Source organism: Melanotaenia boesemani, chromosome 18 (genome assembly GCF_017639745.1).
Source record: "Melanotaenia boesemani isolate fMelBoe1 chromosome 18, fMelBoe1.pri, whole genome shotgun sequence".
Taxonomy (NCBI): domain Eukaryota; kingdom Metazoa; phylum Chordata; class Actinopteri; order Atheriniformes; family Melanotaeniidae; genus Melanotaenia; species Melanotaenia boesemani.
The window spans coordinates 18,858,788-18,874,090 of record NC_055699.1 but is presented as its reverse complement, the minus strand read 5'-3'; the positions used below and the strand labels follow the sequence as shown (position 1 = coordinate 18,874,090).

The following is a 15,303-nucleotide window of genomic DNA, read 5'->3' as shown; positions in this document are numbered from 1 at the left end:
GAAAATAAAAAATAAAGAGACTGAGAAACAGCTGTTCGACGCGCCAAATGAACTCTGGCAACACTTGCAACTTAAATTAGTTTTTGCTTTGACGGCCAATTTTAAGGGGAGACGCAGAGACGAAGCCAAAGGATCCATTTTATAGAGGAACTCTTGTTTTTTACAGAAGGAGGAACATGTTCTCCACAATATGCAAATATTTGTGAAAAATGTTGCATCACAGCACTTCAAAACTGATGAGAAACTGGTGTTTAAGTTCATGACTTGTTATTAGAAGCTGTCTGTGTTTAAGGAAGATATTTATTACTTTGAAAATACTGAGATCATTTCCTGCAGCAGCAGGACAGGGTGAGGGGGTGGGTTAGAGGGTAAAGGGGACGGCGTGGTTGTATTTTTACAAAGCATGTGCTCTGCTGCATGCCTGGCAGTGTGAAAGTGGAACTGCTGTGCCTTTCTCACCAACAAGGCTACCAGTTTGTTAGATAACTGCAAAAGGTGACCAGCCATCCGTCCGTCCACATGGATCCAAAACCCGGAAGCTCCTCAAATGGACTCAAAGCGGAAATCAACCTGGAAAAGCTGCAGAAGATCGCTGCAGAGCTGATGCTGCCTGGGAGATTTGCCCTCAGACTCCTGAATGCTGCTCTGGAGGTTCTTACAAACCTGCTGGCCAGGATTTTAGGAAGCAGCCTGGTTCGAAGACATTTCCACCTGATGCTGTCTGCGCTGGTTCTGTTTGGACCTGTACTGAGTTTCTGGGTGTCCAAGTACAGCATCTTTGCAAACAGCAACCACTACCTGTACAGGTAAGCGTTCCTTGAGGCGTAAAGTTGTGACGGTCTGACAGATTGTTACTTCTGTATTGTTGTAATCAGAGGTCAGAATCATCTTTCTAAATACCAAAGAATTTCGCATCACATCATCAGCACAGAAGAAAGTGAGTAAATACAAGTCAGCTAAAGTCACATGACCACTTCTAGTGATATTTAACAGTAAACTGAGTTGAAATTGTTTGAATCCATCAGCTCTAGTAACTTCGGAAGAAACTCATGCAGCTATCATTACTTTGCATAAAAATGTATTTCTCCAGCATAAAGTGTATTTTACCTGAAATAACTGTAGTAGATTAATAAGAACTTCAAGAAGAGGTTCAGCTGTGATAAAGAAGGCTCAGGGTGGTCAAGTGTGTCCACCAGGTGTAAATCTCTGATTTGGACATTGGTCGTATTTGAGAACAGCAGCAAAGCAACTTTCTGAAGAAAGGAAACAATTCTGCAGAAAATACAGGGACTAGACAGCAGAAGAATGATGAGTTATATTCTCAAATGAGGCCCTTTTTCAGCTATTTACAACATCTGGAAAGCTGATTTAGAAAGAACAAGATGAACTCTACCACGAGTCCTGTATCATGCCAGTAACGAAGCACGCTGAGAATGAACACATGTGGAGTTACTTTTCATCCAAGGTAGTGGGCTCACTCACATTTTTCCCCCAAATCACTGCCAGGATTAAAAAACGGTATCAAAATGTTCTCAAAGAGCAACTTTTTCCCATGATCCAGGAGCAATTTGTGCATTTTCCATAACGATGGAGCGCCATTTCATGGGGTAAAAATGATAAAGTGGCTCAGAGATCATTACACTGAAACTTTGGATCTGTTACCAAAACACTCCACAGATAATCTAATCAAAAACTTGTCGGCATTTCTCAAAAAGAAATCCACGAACTTAAAGCATCAGTGGGTCTCCATCAGTCAGGATTTGACTGTTTGGGTGAATGAAGAGCAAGAAGCAAGTGTTGGTTTTTTTGTACAATTAGATTTTTTTTAAATAATAAGTCTTTAAAACAGGAAATGCTTATTGCGTTTTACTAAGTAAGCATGTAGAAATAGTCTTTAAAAACAGTTAGTAAAAAAAAATAAAAAACTTTCAGTCAGGACTGAAAAACTGTTGGATTTAGTGTAAATCAAAGCGGATGCATGATGTTCTGTTCACAAGCACTGAACAAACTACCTCTTTTAGAGTTTTTAGATATCGGATGATCAGTGCTGACTTTACTGACCTAAAAGAAGCAGTAAAGAGACATTCAGTAGGTTTGAAGTTAACATCATTATTAATATCTGGTTTGCTAACATCAATTTCTAAATATTACTGTTCATTAATTTTCACCATAAGTTCATTTATTCCACTAAAAGGTTTTTATAATCCATTTGTTCTGGTTTCCTAATAAGTTAATTACACAATATAAATAAATCAGAAAAAATGCATAAATATTGTATGATAATTGCACCAAACAGCTTTTTTTAAATGCACATAGGAGAGAATACAACTGGCTAAATGGTGAATTTTAGTCAATTTTAAGACCATTTTCTTGTTTCTGTTCCGTGTTTTACTGGTGGAATGACATTATAAATTAAATATTATTTATTTTAGACATCATAATAGTGTGTTTCAGAAGTTTCTACACTGATTGTTTCTTCTAACAGGAAGTTCCTCCGATCTACTTGGGGTTGGACCTGTGTCCTTGCAGGCTCCTTCATCCTCCTCCTTTCCTTCTCAGCCCGCCGCTGCCTGCCTCTCTCCCTCCGCCACCTCTCTCGGTTGGGGCTGGCAGCGCTGCTGTGGTGGGGCTGTCGCCGCCTTCTCACCCTGCTGGAGGATGCGGCAGGAACCTGTTATGAACCCGTGGCCCCAGCCCAGGATGATCAGAGCTCCGCCCCTTCTACACAACCCCTCCTACTCCTGCATGAAGACCAAACCAAGGCCTCCTGCCTCAAAGCCAACATGCTGTGGCGAGGTTACGAAGTCTCCCAGGACATCCTCATTATTTGCTTTTGTTGCCTGCTGCTTGTGGAGGAAATGTCTGTTTTTGGACATCACTTGACCCAAGAAAGGCGTCTGCAGAGGTCGCCCAGTACCCCGTTAAACATCCTCTTCTTCCTGTGTGTGATTCTACTCATGATATGGGTGTTTTTGCTTCTGTGTTTGCTTGCATACTTCCCTACGTGGCCATCCCAGCAACTGGGAGGAGCACTGGGCTACCTGGGTTGGAGGGGACTCTATCAGGGATGGTATCGGCTACCAATGAGCTGGGGTTCTCCTGGTTTGCCAGGAGAGGAACTTTTCACCAAAGCAGACTCTGACAAACAGCCTCAGTAGACTTCAAGGAATCATGATGCTTTATTTAGTAATCTGAACCAAAATGCATGCAAAGTAAGAAAATGTTATTTTTTTGTCGGAGCAGGTGTATCGTTACATGATCAGTGTCATACTACGCTAGCTGTAGCTTCTTAAAGAAAAACCCAGCTCTGGTCTCAGTAGATGAGAGCTTTCCCGTCTCCTCTGGGCTTCTTAATCTTGTCGTAGTTCTTGTTAATGATGTCGAACAGCACAGCCTGAAGAGAGAAACCCACACAGTGAGCAGCATCGTGACAAAGACAACAGACAGATACAGGTAATCGTATCCAACAGCCTCTTTCATAACAGCATCAAAAGCAGAGAAGACAATGGCAACAGGCAAGAGAAAAACTGATTAATGGACAGGAGATGGTGTGCTAATCAATTTAACACAAGCACAACAATTATCTTAATTACCCTCCTATTAAGTAGGACTGGATTTCATTTAACCAACAAACTGCTGCTTGGACAGGGCTGGAATATTTTACATGCAGCTGAAAATGCAGCAGATGCTGTACTGTGTTTGGTGCGTGTAATTTACAGCATCCATGTGATGTACAGCAAGCAGCAAATGTCTTACATATGTGTTGCGGATGTCCAGGACCACAAGGCGGAGCTCGCAGTACTGATGCAGGTCCAGCTCATGAACCAGCTGTCTGTAGTCTCCCTGCAGCAGAGAACATTATCAAAAGCAGAAATATACAGGACATAATCAGTATGCATCTGATTATATGCAACTGGAACGTAGATTATATCATTTTAACATAAATACTTCAACTAAAGTTTAGACAAAGACCCAAAACATGACTGACCACGTGAGGTTGTTTGGAGGCCTTGGCCACAGCATCACCTCTCTCACTGTAATACCTGACAAAACAAAAGACCGACAACAGAGTCAGGATATGACATTAAATGTTAAATTAAACTTTTCATATGCTGAGATTTTAACACGTATGGGCTACTGTGTGCTACATTGATTGTATTAAAGCACAGGTCTGCAAATAAAAGTCACATTTGCATGTTTTTCCTACACTTTGGCCACAGCTGGCTTCTTTAGAGACCTGGATACATGTATGTCCATAACTACCAAACACAAGAAGTTTCTTATTCACATGAAAAGTATTCTCAGTACTTCAAGTTTGTTAAATAAAGTATCAACATATTTTCCATTTCAGTTAATTATTTATAAGTGTTTCCAAACCAGAACTCAAACTGTAGGTGTGTTTCTTTACACCTGCTGGGGTGGAACAATTTAACATTTACAATCACATTGCTTTTACAGGCTCACACACTTGAAGCGTACAAAGTGGTGGTCAAAGAAACCAAAATGGCAGATGTTGTACAAGGTTGATACAAGATGTCGTCCAAGGTTTTAAAAAACTTTAGATGCAAGTTTATGCATTGGATACATTGAAAACATGATTTAAGACTTGAATCTGTTCCACGACATGTCCAACTATCTGGTGTTTTGGACGAGTTTCTGGACAGACAAACAGATGAAGTCATAGAAAATCTTGAAAGTCTATTACTTCCTGGTATGTGGATGGATGAAAGCAGTTGGGATTAGACCCGTCAAGACAAATCCGGCATCATTTCTGCTCCAGTCAGAGTGCATTTAGGTGTTTTAATAGCATTGTTGCTACTTATGTTTGATATAAACACTGATATAAACTGGCTTTCACTTTATTATGACCTAGATTAAGTGTATGTTGTCTTCATCCTAAACACTGCTAGGTTATCCTGGTGAAAGAAAATGAAGAATTAGCTCATGTTAAAATTAGCTCAAGTCACATGTTGTTAGCTTCTTGCTTAAGAAACTGCAATCTTGATAAGTCCAAGAGGGAAGCAGCTACAGCTTTTATCATTTCTGTGAGCTTTAATTTAGCCAAAACATAGCAGAGGCTAAGAAAATGATTAATCTTTAATCAAGTGATCACAGCTGGTTCTGACATGCTTTTGATCCCAACAAAAAGTCTGCATTATGGTTCTTTTATCAACATTTCACATAAAAGCTTACTTCAGTCTCCCTACAATGAACTAAGTTCACCAACTTTTCATATTACACAGAACTAATGAGTTTGATGTGATCTTGCATGATCTGATCAGCATCTTTTATTTCTTTCCACATCTGCTGCACTGACGCAGGTTCTTACTTTGATAGCTGAGTCTGGAAAGCCTCGATCTTGGTGCGAGTGTTCGTCAGCAGCTCAAACACTTTCTCCTGTCAGACAAAATTCAGCTTGAAATATTTTAAAGTCAAAGTTAACACAATAAAAAAAATGAAAAACATTTTTTTTAAATAAATTGACACTTTTTAAAAGCTACCAACCTGTACAGCCACTCCAAAATTGTTCCCATCTTCAATTTTAGGAATCTGGAGTTGTACCCACATCGACACCTGCAAAGAAACCATTTATTTATTAGCAAAGTATTTAAACATATAAATAAATATATAGAACTAATAAATATTAAGTAAAAAAAAAGATAAATAAAAGAAAAAGATATAAAAAACTAAAATAATCCTCTTTGGATTTCACAATTTCTCATTCAGTGCCCAGTTCAAACCTCATCAGCTTCAGTTAATTCATGCTGCGTTCACTGTACCTGGGAAGTTTAAGCTGCTTTGAACAGCAAATTCTATTCTTTATTCTTTACCAGACTGTGTGATCGCTCATATAATAATAATGTGCTTCAAGAGTAATTGAGTGGAAGCTGCTGTAAATATTTTTGTTTTTTGTTCAGGAAATTGGACCGGAAATCGTGTCGAACTTGTTAAAAGAAAAAGGGGAAAATATATCTCCTTAGAATCACATTAAACTTAAAGTAACCTCGGGCCTTTGAATGAAATCTAAAACAAAGAGGTAATCTTGTCTCATCTGTGTACCATAAAGAAAAGTTGTGACATTAAAGGGACCCACTGACCGTGTTGAGCTTCTCCTTCAGCGTCTGGATCTCAGGTTTGACCTCTCGAAGGAGGCTCTCCACTCGCTCGTTGCTACAGATGGGACCACAAGGAGGCCCTGGAGGACAAAGCAACCCCAACATGTCATCCCAACATTAAAAAATTATTCTTTAATTGAGCGTCATCTGAGTTGTATATTTCTTTTTCCAAAACAAGATCAAAGTAATTGCACATAAATCAATGTCCATGTGTTAATCACTTGTGTTTCCGTTTACCTGAATCCTCTTCCTCTTTATCGCTGTCCTTGTCTTTCTTACCCTCCTTAGCCTCCTTCTGCAACAAAAAACATCAGGTCAAACTCATTTAGTTGCTTATTAACTTATTTAGAGCTCATCCATGTGTTATTACTTTCTCTCGTTAATAAATGAACATGCAAGTGTTCCTCTCAGCTAAACCCCTGCATGCAATATGTCAGCAACATAAAGCACACACCAAAAAAAAAAAAAAAAAACACCTCTGTCTAAATTGTCTGAGTATTCTGTGGCCTGTGTGGGTGTTCAGCTTTCTAAAATTTTAAACACGTGAAAAATTGACAGCAGTTTGAGAAGCATCAATTTAAATTTTTTACAACATCGCCCCACTTACAAGGCCCACTCACTACCAGTCAGTAAAAAAAGCCTTTGCACAGTGACAGGTTACCATGGTAACCAAGAACTCAGTTTCACCGCTGTGCCTTCATATAATAAAAGACTAAAGATAAACCATGATCCGAGGACCCCAGTAGAGAGGCTCTGTTCAGCATTCCTGAAGAAATTCAAGGGTTAGAGAAATAAAGGTAAGAAAAAAATGCTCCGCGTTACAAAAGTGGTTATATTCTCATTAAATCCATCCAACCGCATAAAATCTCTTTTACACTGACTCAAGTCAACACTTGAGTTAAAGTGGCTTATAAAAGTATTCACACCCCTTTTCCTTTTTTCCCTTCTTTAGTATATGTGTATATATATATATATATATTATGCTGGGCAATATATCGAGATTTTCAAATATATCAAAACTTTATCAGAGACATTATAGAAGGAGGGAATATTGTTTATATCGAGATAGCTTGTTTTGAGTTAAAAGCATCTTTTCTTTTGCATTTTGCACAGCTGTATTTTTGTTATGGTCATGGAAAAGTATTTTTAATTTATTTTGTTTTAGGAGCATTTAATTTAATATAAAAGGTACTGTAATTTCAGTCAGCTGTTTTAATGCACATGTGCTGCTGATCCTTAATAAAAGTATATTTGGCACTAAAGGCTGCAAATTAGAACTGTCTTTTTGGTTACTTGACAAAAATATATATATATATATATATATATATATATATATATATATATATATCGAGATATATATCATATATCGTGATTCAGGTAATCAAGGATAGACGGTGTGGAGAAGTATAACTCAAGGCTGGGATATAAATGGAAAGAGTCTTTAATGTTAGGAGACTGCTGTATCTGTCCTTAGGACCACTAAAAGCCATAAACTTAACAGAGCTGGGCTAAAAACATTGCTTACATAAAACTTTACCAAAAGGCATGTAGGAGACTTGCCACTCAAATGAAAAGGGTTCTATGGTGAGATGAGACTAAATCTCAATGTCCAGAAAAACACAGTGTCTAATGCAAACCAACACATCTAATCACCCCAAAAACAGTATTCTTGTAGTGAAGCATGGCGGTGGCAGCATCATGAAAGGGGGATGTGTTTCACCAGCAGGTATTAAGAAACTGGTGAAAACTGAGATAATAATGCAGGGTGCTACGCAGGAGAAAATTAATTAGAAATATCTTTTTCAATCTTCAGAGATGTGACACATGGACAGAGGTTAACCTTCAGCAAGACAGTGACTATCAGCATGCTGCTAAAGGAACAACAAAGTGAGAGAAAAGTTTAAATGTGTCAGAATGGCTGAATAAAAGATTGTTGCACACAGGTAGACCCATCCAACCCCAACCCATCTAACCTAAAAAGACAAAACCTAAGAGATTGGTAGCTATAACTGCTGCAAAAGGTGGCTCTACATAATGATTTTGCATGCACAATTATTACTTACAATAACCCCCCCCAATTTACTGTATATATATATATATATATATATATATATATATATATATATGTACATATAGGCTATATATATATATATAATATAGAGTTGTTATAAAATTATACTTCTAGCACAAACATGAGTGCTGATCTTTTGAGCTGTTGTACTGGTATTTGTGTGGAATTTGGAACCCGTCAAATTTTTAGAGGAAATTTGACTTGGGCATATTAACCTTCTTTTTATCATTTCAGATTATCGAGCCCCAGTCTTGTTGGACCTACCTCCTCCTTCTTCTTGCGTTTTGCCTCCTCCTTTGCTGGATCTGGAATCGGGATGTCCAGTGGAGCCTTCAAAGATGCCAGGTCATCACAACTGAAAGATGTCTGAAAGCAGAGTCAGATCATTAATTAAGACTGGGAGTCTCATGGAAATATTTAGTCATTTACCATACAAACCCCATTAGGCCGCATCATACCTTCAGCAGCATCTGCAGCTGTTCAATCTTTTGAGGGAAAAATTTGGAAACCAGTTCTTCCGCCTGTTGCAAAAAAAAATAAAAAAAAACAAAAAAAACGGTCATGTTTATACTTAAAAAATATAAATCCACGGTGCAGCTTGGAACTATAAGAAAATATCACGAATACTACCTCCTTTGAGAGCTTTTGACAGAAGTCATCCACCTAAAATGAAGAGATTGCACGTTAGTGAAAAGCTTCCGGTTTCATTGTGAAAATGTGCACAGCATATTTGGTGTCAGTGAACGCAGCAGGGCCATGTCTGTAAATGGAGACCTCACCTCATTTAACCTTTTCCTCCTACTAGTCTGTCTGCTTATCAAAGCAAACACTAGCTCACCTGTTAGCATCACCAGTCGTAAAATCGATGGCAAAGTGGGTTTAACACATTGCTACTTAACAAATTATGCTAGCAGTTTCGCTTACCTGTTTTTTCGATTCGAGGCGAATATCAAGAGAAGCCATGTTGATTCAGAAAGTTATTTTATTAAAGTTATAAAATACTCAGCTTCGACAAAACGATGACAGAAAAGAAGAATAAACCCCTTTAACTGTGTAACTCGATGCCGTGCAGAACACGGAAAAAACTCACAGTTACTCAGCAGAAAAAACGAAAATGAAAGTGTGCTTTATTTTCTGGGAGCTCCGTACTTTCCCACTTGCCGCGATGCATTGTGGGGTTTGTATTTTTCCCAAGGAGCGTTTCATTTAATTTATTTAAGGAAAAGATAAACGAGTCAGTGATTTTTCTCTTTCTTTCTTTCCAAATACTTGGCTGAAGACAAAAGCAGCTATTTGCGATCATTTATATATATATATATATATATATATATATATATATATATATATATATATATATATATATGTATATATTGATTTACAAATCACTCTGTAGATGTTTACTCTGCCATCAACAATTGCAGGTTACAGGTTTGTCATGTTAAGGAGAAGCCATACACGAACACGATCCAGAGACACACATTTTTTTCTGTGGGCCAAAGCTCATTTAAAATGAAAGACACAGTGAATAACTTGAAACAAAATTCAAGATTCTTTTTGGAAAAACACTGATGCAGCATTTTCTGAACCAAAGAGAGAGGGGCCATACAACTTGTTATCACTCAGTGTATTTGCTTGCAAATCAGATGGTATAAAGTTGTATTAGTGCCTATGGAACTGGCATCTTGCACATCTAGAAAGACTCTATCAATGCTGAAATCTAGATGACTTATATTATATTATATTATATTATATTATATTATATTATATTATATTATATTATATTATATTATAAATAAAAACACGAATCTTTAAAAATGAAGGTTCTTCAGTTCATATAGTCTCCACTGGGTGGTGCTGTTGTTTTGGGTGGTGTAAAGAAAAGCTGTGCAAGTATCAGTAATGTTTGTTTTGTGATGGTTTAAATCAGACTTTTTTCTTCCTGTGTTGATGAGCCAGTTCATTTTGATAAGCACAAAAACTTTGTATATGCAAAGAATATGATCAAAGCATCTCTGTATTAACCTGAGTAAGAACATATGAGATTGAATGATAATGAAGACAAATCAAATTATATTTTAGATTCAAAGAATGGCAGCAGCAGAAGAGTGCACACAAGAGTGAAACGAGAATTCAATAGATCACTTTCATCAGGGCTTGTGTTGACAGACAGGGGTTGACTTGGTCAGGTCGAAGTGAAAAACAAATAGAGGATCATGAGATCACAGAAAGGACGTCAGTCCTAACCATTGGTAATGGGAACTGAAGGCAATTATATGGTTATGTTCCAGTTATTAACAGGTAAATCTGATATAATTAAAACACTAAATGAAAATTATACAATGAACAAAACATAGATGAACTTTTGTTTATAATTCAGTGGTAATTTGATATTAAGACACTGTGTTTACTCAGCACCTTTAACACTCGGGCATGATGCAACATTCAGGGTTGGATCCAAAGTGCAAAGGCTGCCCTTGTTTACACAGGAAACACAATTTGTTATTGACTCTTTAATTTGATTAAAAGAGTGATTTAAAAACCTGCAGACAGTTGTTCAGTGGGATTGTTGAGAAATACTGTGGATAAAGTTCAGGTGTCTGAACAAAAAGTAGGGCAAATAGAGATGATGAGGAGGGAGGAAGAGACACCATTTTAGGGTTTGTGAAGTGTTGAATCCACAGTTACATACTTATCAATTTAATGGAATGCAGATAATAAACATACAGGGTAATAAAGTGTGTGGGTTTTCTCTGAACTGAACGTGGCCGTGCACATTATTGCACCAGTTTTAAAATCTTTACACTGGCTTCCAGTCAGTCACAGAATAGATTTTAAAACCCTTCTGATCATTTACAAATCCCAGAATGGTTTAGGCCCAGAATACATCTGTGATATGTTCAGAGAATATAAACCTAGCAGAGCTCTTAGATCCAAAGACTCTGGTCAACTAGTCCAGGCCAGAGTCCAGACTAAACATGGAGAAGCAGCATTTAGCTGTTATGCTGCAAACAAATGGAACAAACTGCCAGTGGAGATTAAACTTTCCCCAAATGTAGACATTTTTAAATCCAGGTTAAAACTTTTCTTTTCTCATGCGCCTATGCATGAAATCTGCACGGTAACTTTTTTTTAACTTATCTTGCTTTTAATCATTTTAATGTAATTTATTATTTTATTGTGATTATGTGTTGATTATGTGTTGATGCCTTTTACTATTCTAAATATCTGTAATGTCTTTGTTTTATGTAAAGCACTTTGAATTGTCCTGTACATGAAATGTGCTATACAAATAAACTGCCTTGCCTTGCCTTGCCTTGCCTTCATTTGTTCACACAGGAAGCATATTAGTTTTTTCAGTTGAATGCATGAGACACTTTGTGCTTTAAACTAATTTTACATATTTTTACAGTGGAGGATGTGCAGATATTTAGGTTTGGACCTTCTCTTCAGCTACATGCAATTTTAGCTCTGGGAAATTCTCTGGAGGTGATACACTCTGGAAATGCTGTGAAATGATGTGGTAGATTGCAGAGGAGCCAGTGTGGAAATAAAAGTCAAAGTGCCACACTTTAGCTGAATTTGTACAAAAACTGACCATAAAGCACCTTCCAAGTGGCATGTGCAGAAGTTATTTGTGCTTTTGAGTGTAAAACATTCAACCAATAAATTTTTTTTCCCTCTGATTTAGTGCTTTGAAGCTACAGCCAGTCTCCTCCTTGAATTGCTCCGCCACTGCTCTCTGTTGTGGAGCAAAGAAGTCAGTAGGTTTAGGTGCAAAGTTAAGTCTAACTAGGCCATTAAACTGGCTAACTGTCCTCATCCTGGTACACAAGAACAGGAGGGCAACTGGTTTATTGACTAAAGCCTGACTGACTCCACAGTTGTTCAACTTGTCCATATATTACGTCACAGACAAAAACAAATGACAAACATTTCAGTATGAAGCAAATTTGTACCAGTGAAATTCTTTTCATGTGTTTCCTGGTTATTTTGTTGTCACTGGCTTCTTCTGTTACTTCTGCATCAAAGCAGAGGACAAGACAAAGTCGTCTCCTGGTGCTTTAACAGATACATTGAAAATCAATCCTTTCATTGTAGCCTAACTTTAATCCAACTGAAAAAATCTGTTCTAAGATATTGTAAAATGAACAAAGATCCTGCAAGAGAGAAGAAAATAAAGTGGACATAATGTGCTCACAGTGTGTGTCTTACAATCACATGATGTGTTCGCAGAACTGCCTTTGAACGTCTTTACTTTTCTTTGTTATTGTAACATTGCAGCCAAATAAAGTTTTACAAACCAAAATCACACTGATGTTGGTTGGTGAAAATAAGAACACTGCGACTCAAGCTTCTCATTCATTACACTGACTTACACCACCATATGTAGCTTTTTCTCCACCCCCTTGGTTCTGTATTTCTGAATGTTCCCTTTCATAATCACGGACTGCAGCTGTGGGGGCATGCATGCATTAATTCTATGAGCATGTGTTACTCATGTGCTGCAGGAGTTTCTCTCAATGGCTGCTGACTCTGCAGGTCCTATCAGAGACCATTAGAAATGAGGGTGAAGTTTAACCTGACATGTTGGACTGTTAAATCTCTCTTTATCAACCATCTGCAGTATACTCTACAGACCAACCTCCAGCCTATGACTTTCCCCCTGTCTCTGTGTGTAAGTAAAAATATCCCTCCCTGCATACGCAGACAGAAACATCAACATGAAACTTGATAGATGTGTAACACTAGAATAAAATGCTGGGTCATTAGTGAAAGTTAAAACTCTGACTTCTATAACATTAGTGATATGAAAGTGATAACTACAACTAAATTCAGTAATTGTGGTGAAAACGAAATGCTCAAACAGCATAATTATAAATTTAGATTCTTTTTAGATGTGAAGTAAAATGCTCAAACAACTCTTACATATATAGGCTTGATTAGGCTTAAATGGCTCTCAGAGCATCACACAAGTCCCAAAGTTCAGTTTTCTGAAGAAAACTAAAACAACAAAGAGTAAGCACAAATCGATGCAGCTGAATTTGAGACAAATTTGTCAGACAACTAGATGCATCAAAAATTGGGATTGACAGTAACTCATTAAGATTCACTTTGCTCTGATAAAATCATATTAAATCTGCACAAGATCACTGTTCAAGCAGCTTAAGACAATATTTGTGCAGTGATTTGAGCTATACTGAGATCCCACATAGTAGGTTAGAAGTGGCAGATTTTTTTTATTTTTTTACCAACGCTGTCCATGATCGTACAGTGTTTAGCAGTTTGAACCTTTTAGTCCAGGGGTGTCCAGCTCCGGTCCTCGAGGGCCACAATCCTGCAGGTTTTTGATGTGTCCCTGCTCCAAAACCACCTGACTCAAATTAACGAGTCATTGTGCAAAACTTAATAGGCTCTTGGATCTATTTAATTTGAGTCAGGTGTGTTGAAGCAGGAAACACTGAAAGCCTACAGGACAGCGGCCCTCGAGGACCTACTTGGGACACCCCTGTCTTAGTCTGATGTCTAAGAGGGTAATCATAACCCGCATACAGCAAACAAGAAAAAAGTGTGTAGTTCATTTGATAAAAACTGCACTTCATCGAAAAACCTCTGAAATAATTTGTAACAAAGGCTTTCTGAAAGATAAAACTGTTCTTGTTCTTTGGTTGCATCACTGAGAAATCTTTTGGCATCTGTACCATGATGACAGCAAACTATATTTGATGCAGACAATGTTGTAGATGTTGTGGTATGTGACATCTAAGGGTCCTGACAAAGAGGTTGTATGTAAGGTTTTGGAAGTGAAACTGAGCTTGAATTACACTTACAACAATAGATACTCAACCTTGAACACATTCTACTTTGTACACTTATGATGATGCAGCCACTTTCGGATTTGCAATAGATCATATAAATGGTACCTGAAACTGTCCTACCTTCCAAAACTGTGAAAAGTTAATATAATATCACACAGTATTGCTTCACAAGTTCTTTTTTAATTCAAATTAATACACTAAAGTGAAGTGTGGAATAAAAAAAACTTTTATGCTCCTGTAGCCTTGAGAAGCACTTAACTGGATCTACTGCTGAGAATGGTGACAACCTGAGAGGCAGGATATAATACATATTAATATAACTTATTGCAGTTTTGTAGAAAATCCACCGAAAAAGTTCACTAATGGATTCAACATGAAAGGCTTAGAGGTCTCAAACATTTACAATGTGCATGCACAGGGTAATGGAAGTCTGTTATAAAAGATTTCACACAACATGTACACATCACACATTAACTTCTAAGTGCTTCATTCTAATTCAGTATGTTAGTTATTATTAAAGTAACTGTCAATTACCAACTATTATTTAGCTAACAATAATAAGTGGCAGCTAAATAGTTAGCTTTATCTAAATGGTTATTTGATCTTTTAGGTAATTATAAGGTATAAATAATTACAAGCTACAGACTAAGTGATTAACTGTTATTTAGACAAATACAGGCTACACATGACACTTGCCATGTGGGTGGATAGATGCATATAAATGGCTATGAAATACTAACAAAATATAATTCAAACTAGCAATCATTTAGCTATTAGCTAATTATTAACTAAAAGATAATACACACTAGTGATTAGCTATAATTTAGATTAGTTTAAAAACAAACTTTTCACATATTGTATGTGTTCTGTTCTAGCTTTAATATATCTGCTATTATTTAGCTATCATTTATTAGCCAGGTAATGAGTTATTGTTTGGTTTAATTAACTATTACTTAGACTAACTGCTAAATGATAGCTGTTTAATAAATGGGTCATTGATACAGTCTGTCTTTTTCAATGCTTACTGAGAGGAAAATCTTAAAATTAACAACTTTTTTTTCTTAGTACGTGACAAAGCTATAACATACTGCGAATCCATGTCAACTTATGACCAATTTAAAGGAATGTGTTACTTAAAAGAGATTGTGCTGCAAAATATGTGGTGTTTAGTGTTTAATTTGGGATGTTATGGTCCCAAAGAAGCTAATTTTACTAACTTTTTGCTTTGCTTTAAAAAAAGATTTATGCTTATAAACCTGTTTGACACGGCCATGTGACAGAGAGTACTTTGTGTACTCTC

General features: G+C 37.1%; 2 protein-coding genes across 2 annotated transcripts; one reads left to right on the top strand and one right to left on the bottom strand.

Annotated features, from left to right (window-relative positions):
• Positions 1-367: 367 nt before the first annotated feature.
• LOC121628708 (fat storage-inducing transmembrane protein 1) lies at positions 368-3,158 on the top strand. Its single transcript, XM_041967938.1, has 2 exons — positions 368-806; positions 2,486-3,158. The coding sequence occupies exons 1-2, from the start codon at positions 520-522 to the stop codon at positions 3,156-3,158; spliced, it is 960 nt and encodes a 319-aa protein (XP_041823872.1). The 5' UTR covers positions 368-519.
• psme1 (proteasome activator subunit 1) lies at positions 3,156-9,331 on the bottom strand. The gene is made up of 11 exons (XM_041967940.1): positions 9,112-9,331; positions 8,818-8,850; positions 8,646-8,708; positions 8,452-8,553; positions 6,354-6,411; positions 6,099-6,196; positions 5,506-5,574; positions 5,330-5,397; positions 3,989-4,043; positions 3,757-3,843; positions 3,156-3,394 (listed from the first exon to the last, which is right to left on the bottom strand). The coding sequence occupies exons 1-11, from the start codon at positions 9,148-9,150 to the stop codon at positions 3,314-3,316; spliced, it is 753 nt and encodes a 250-aa protein (XP_041823874.1). The 5' UTR covers positions 9,151-9,331; the 3' UTR covers positions 3,156-3,313.
• Between the last annotated feature and the right edge of the window lie 5,972 nt (positions 9,332-15,303).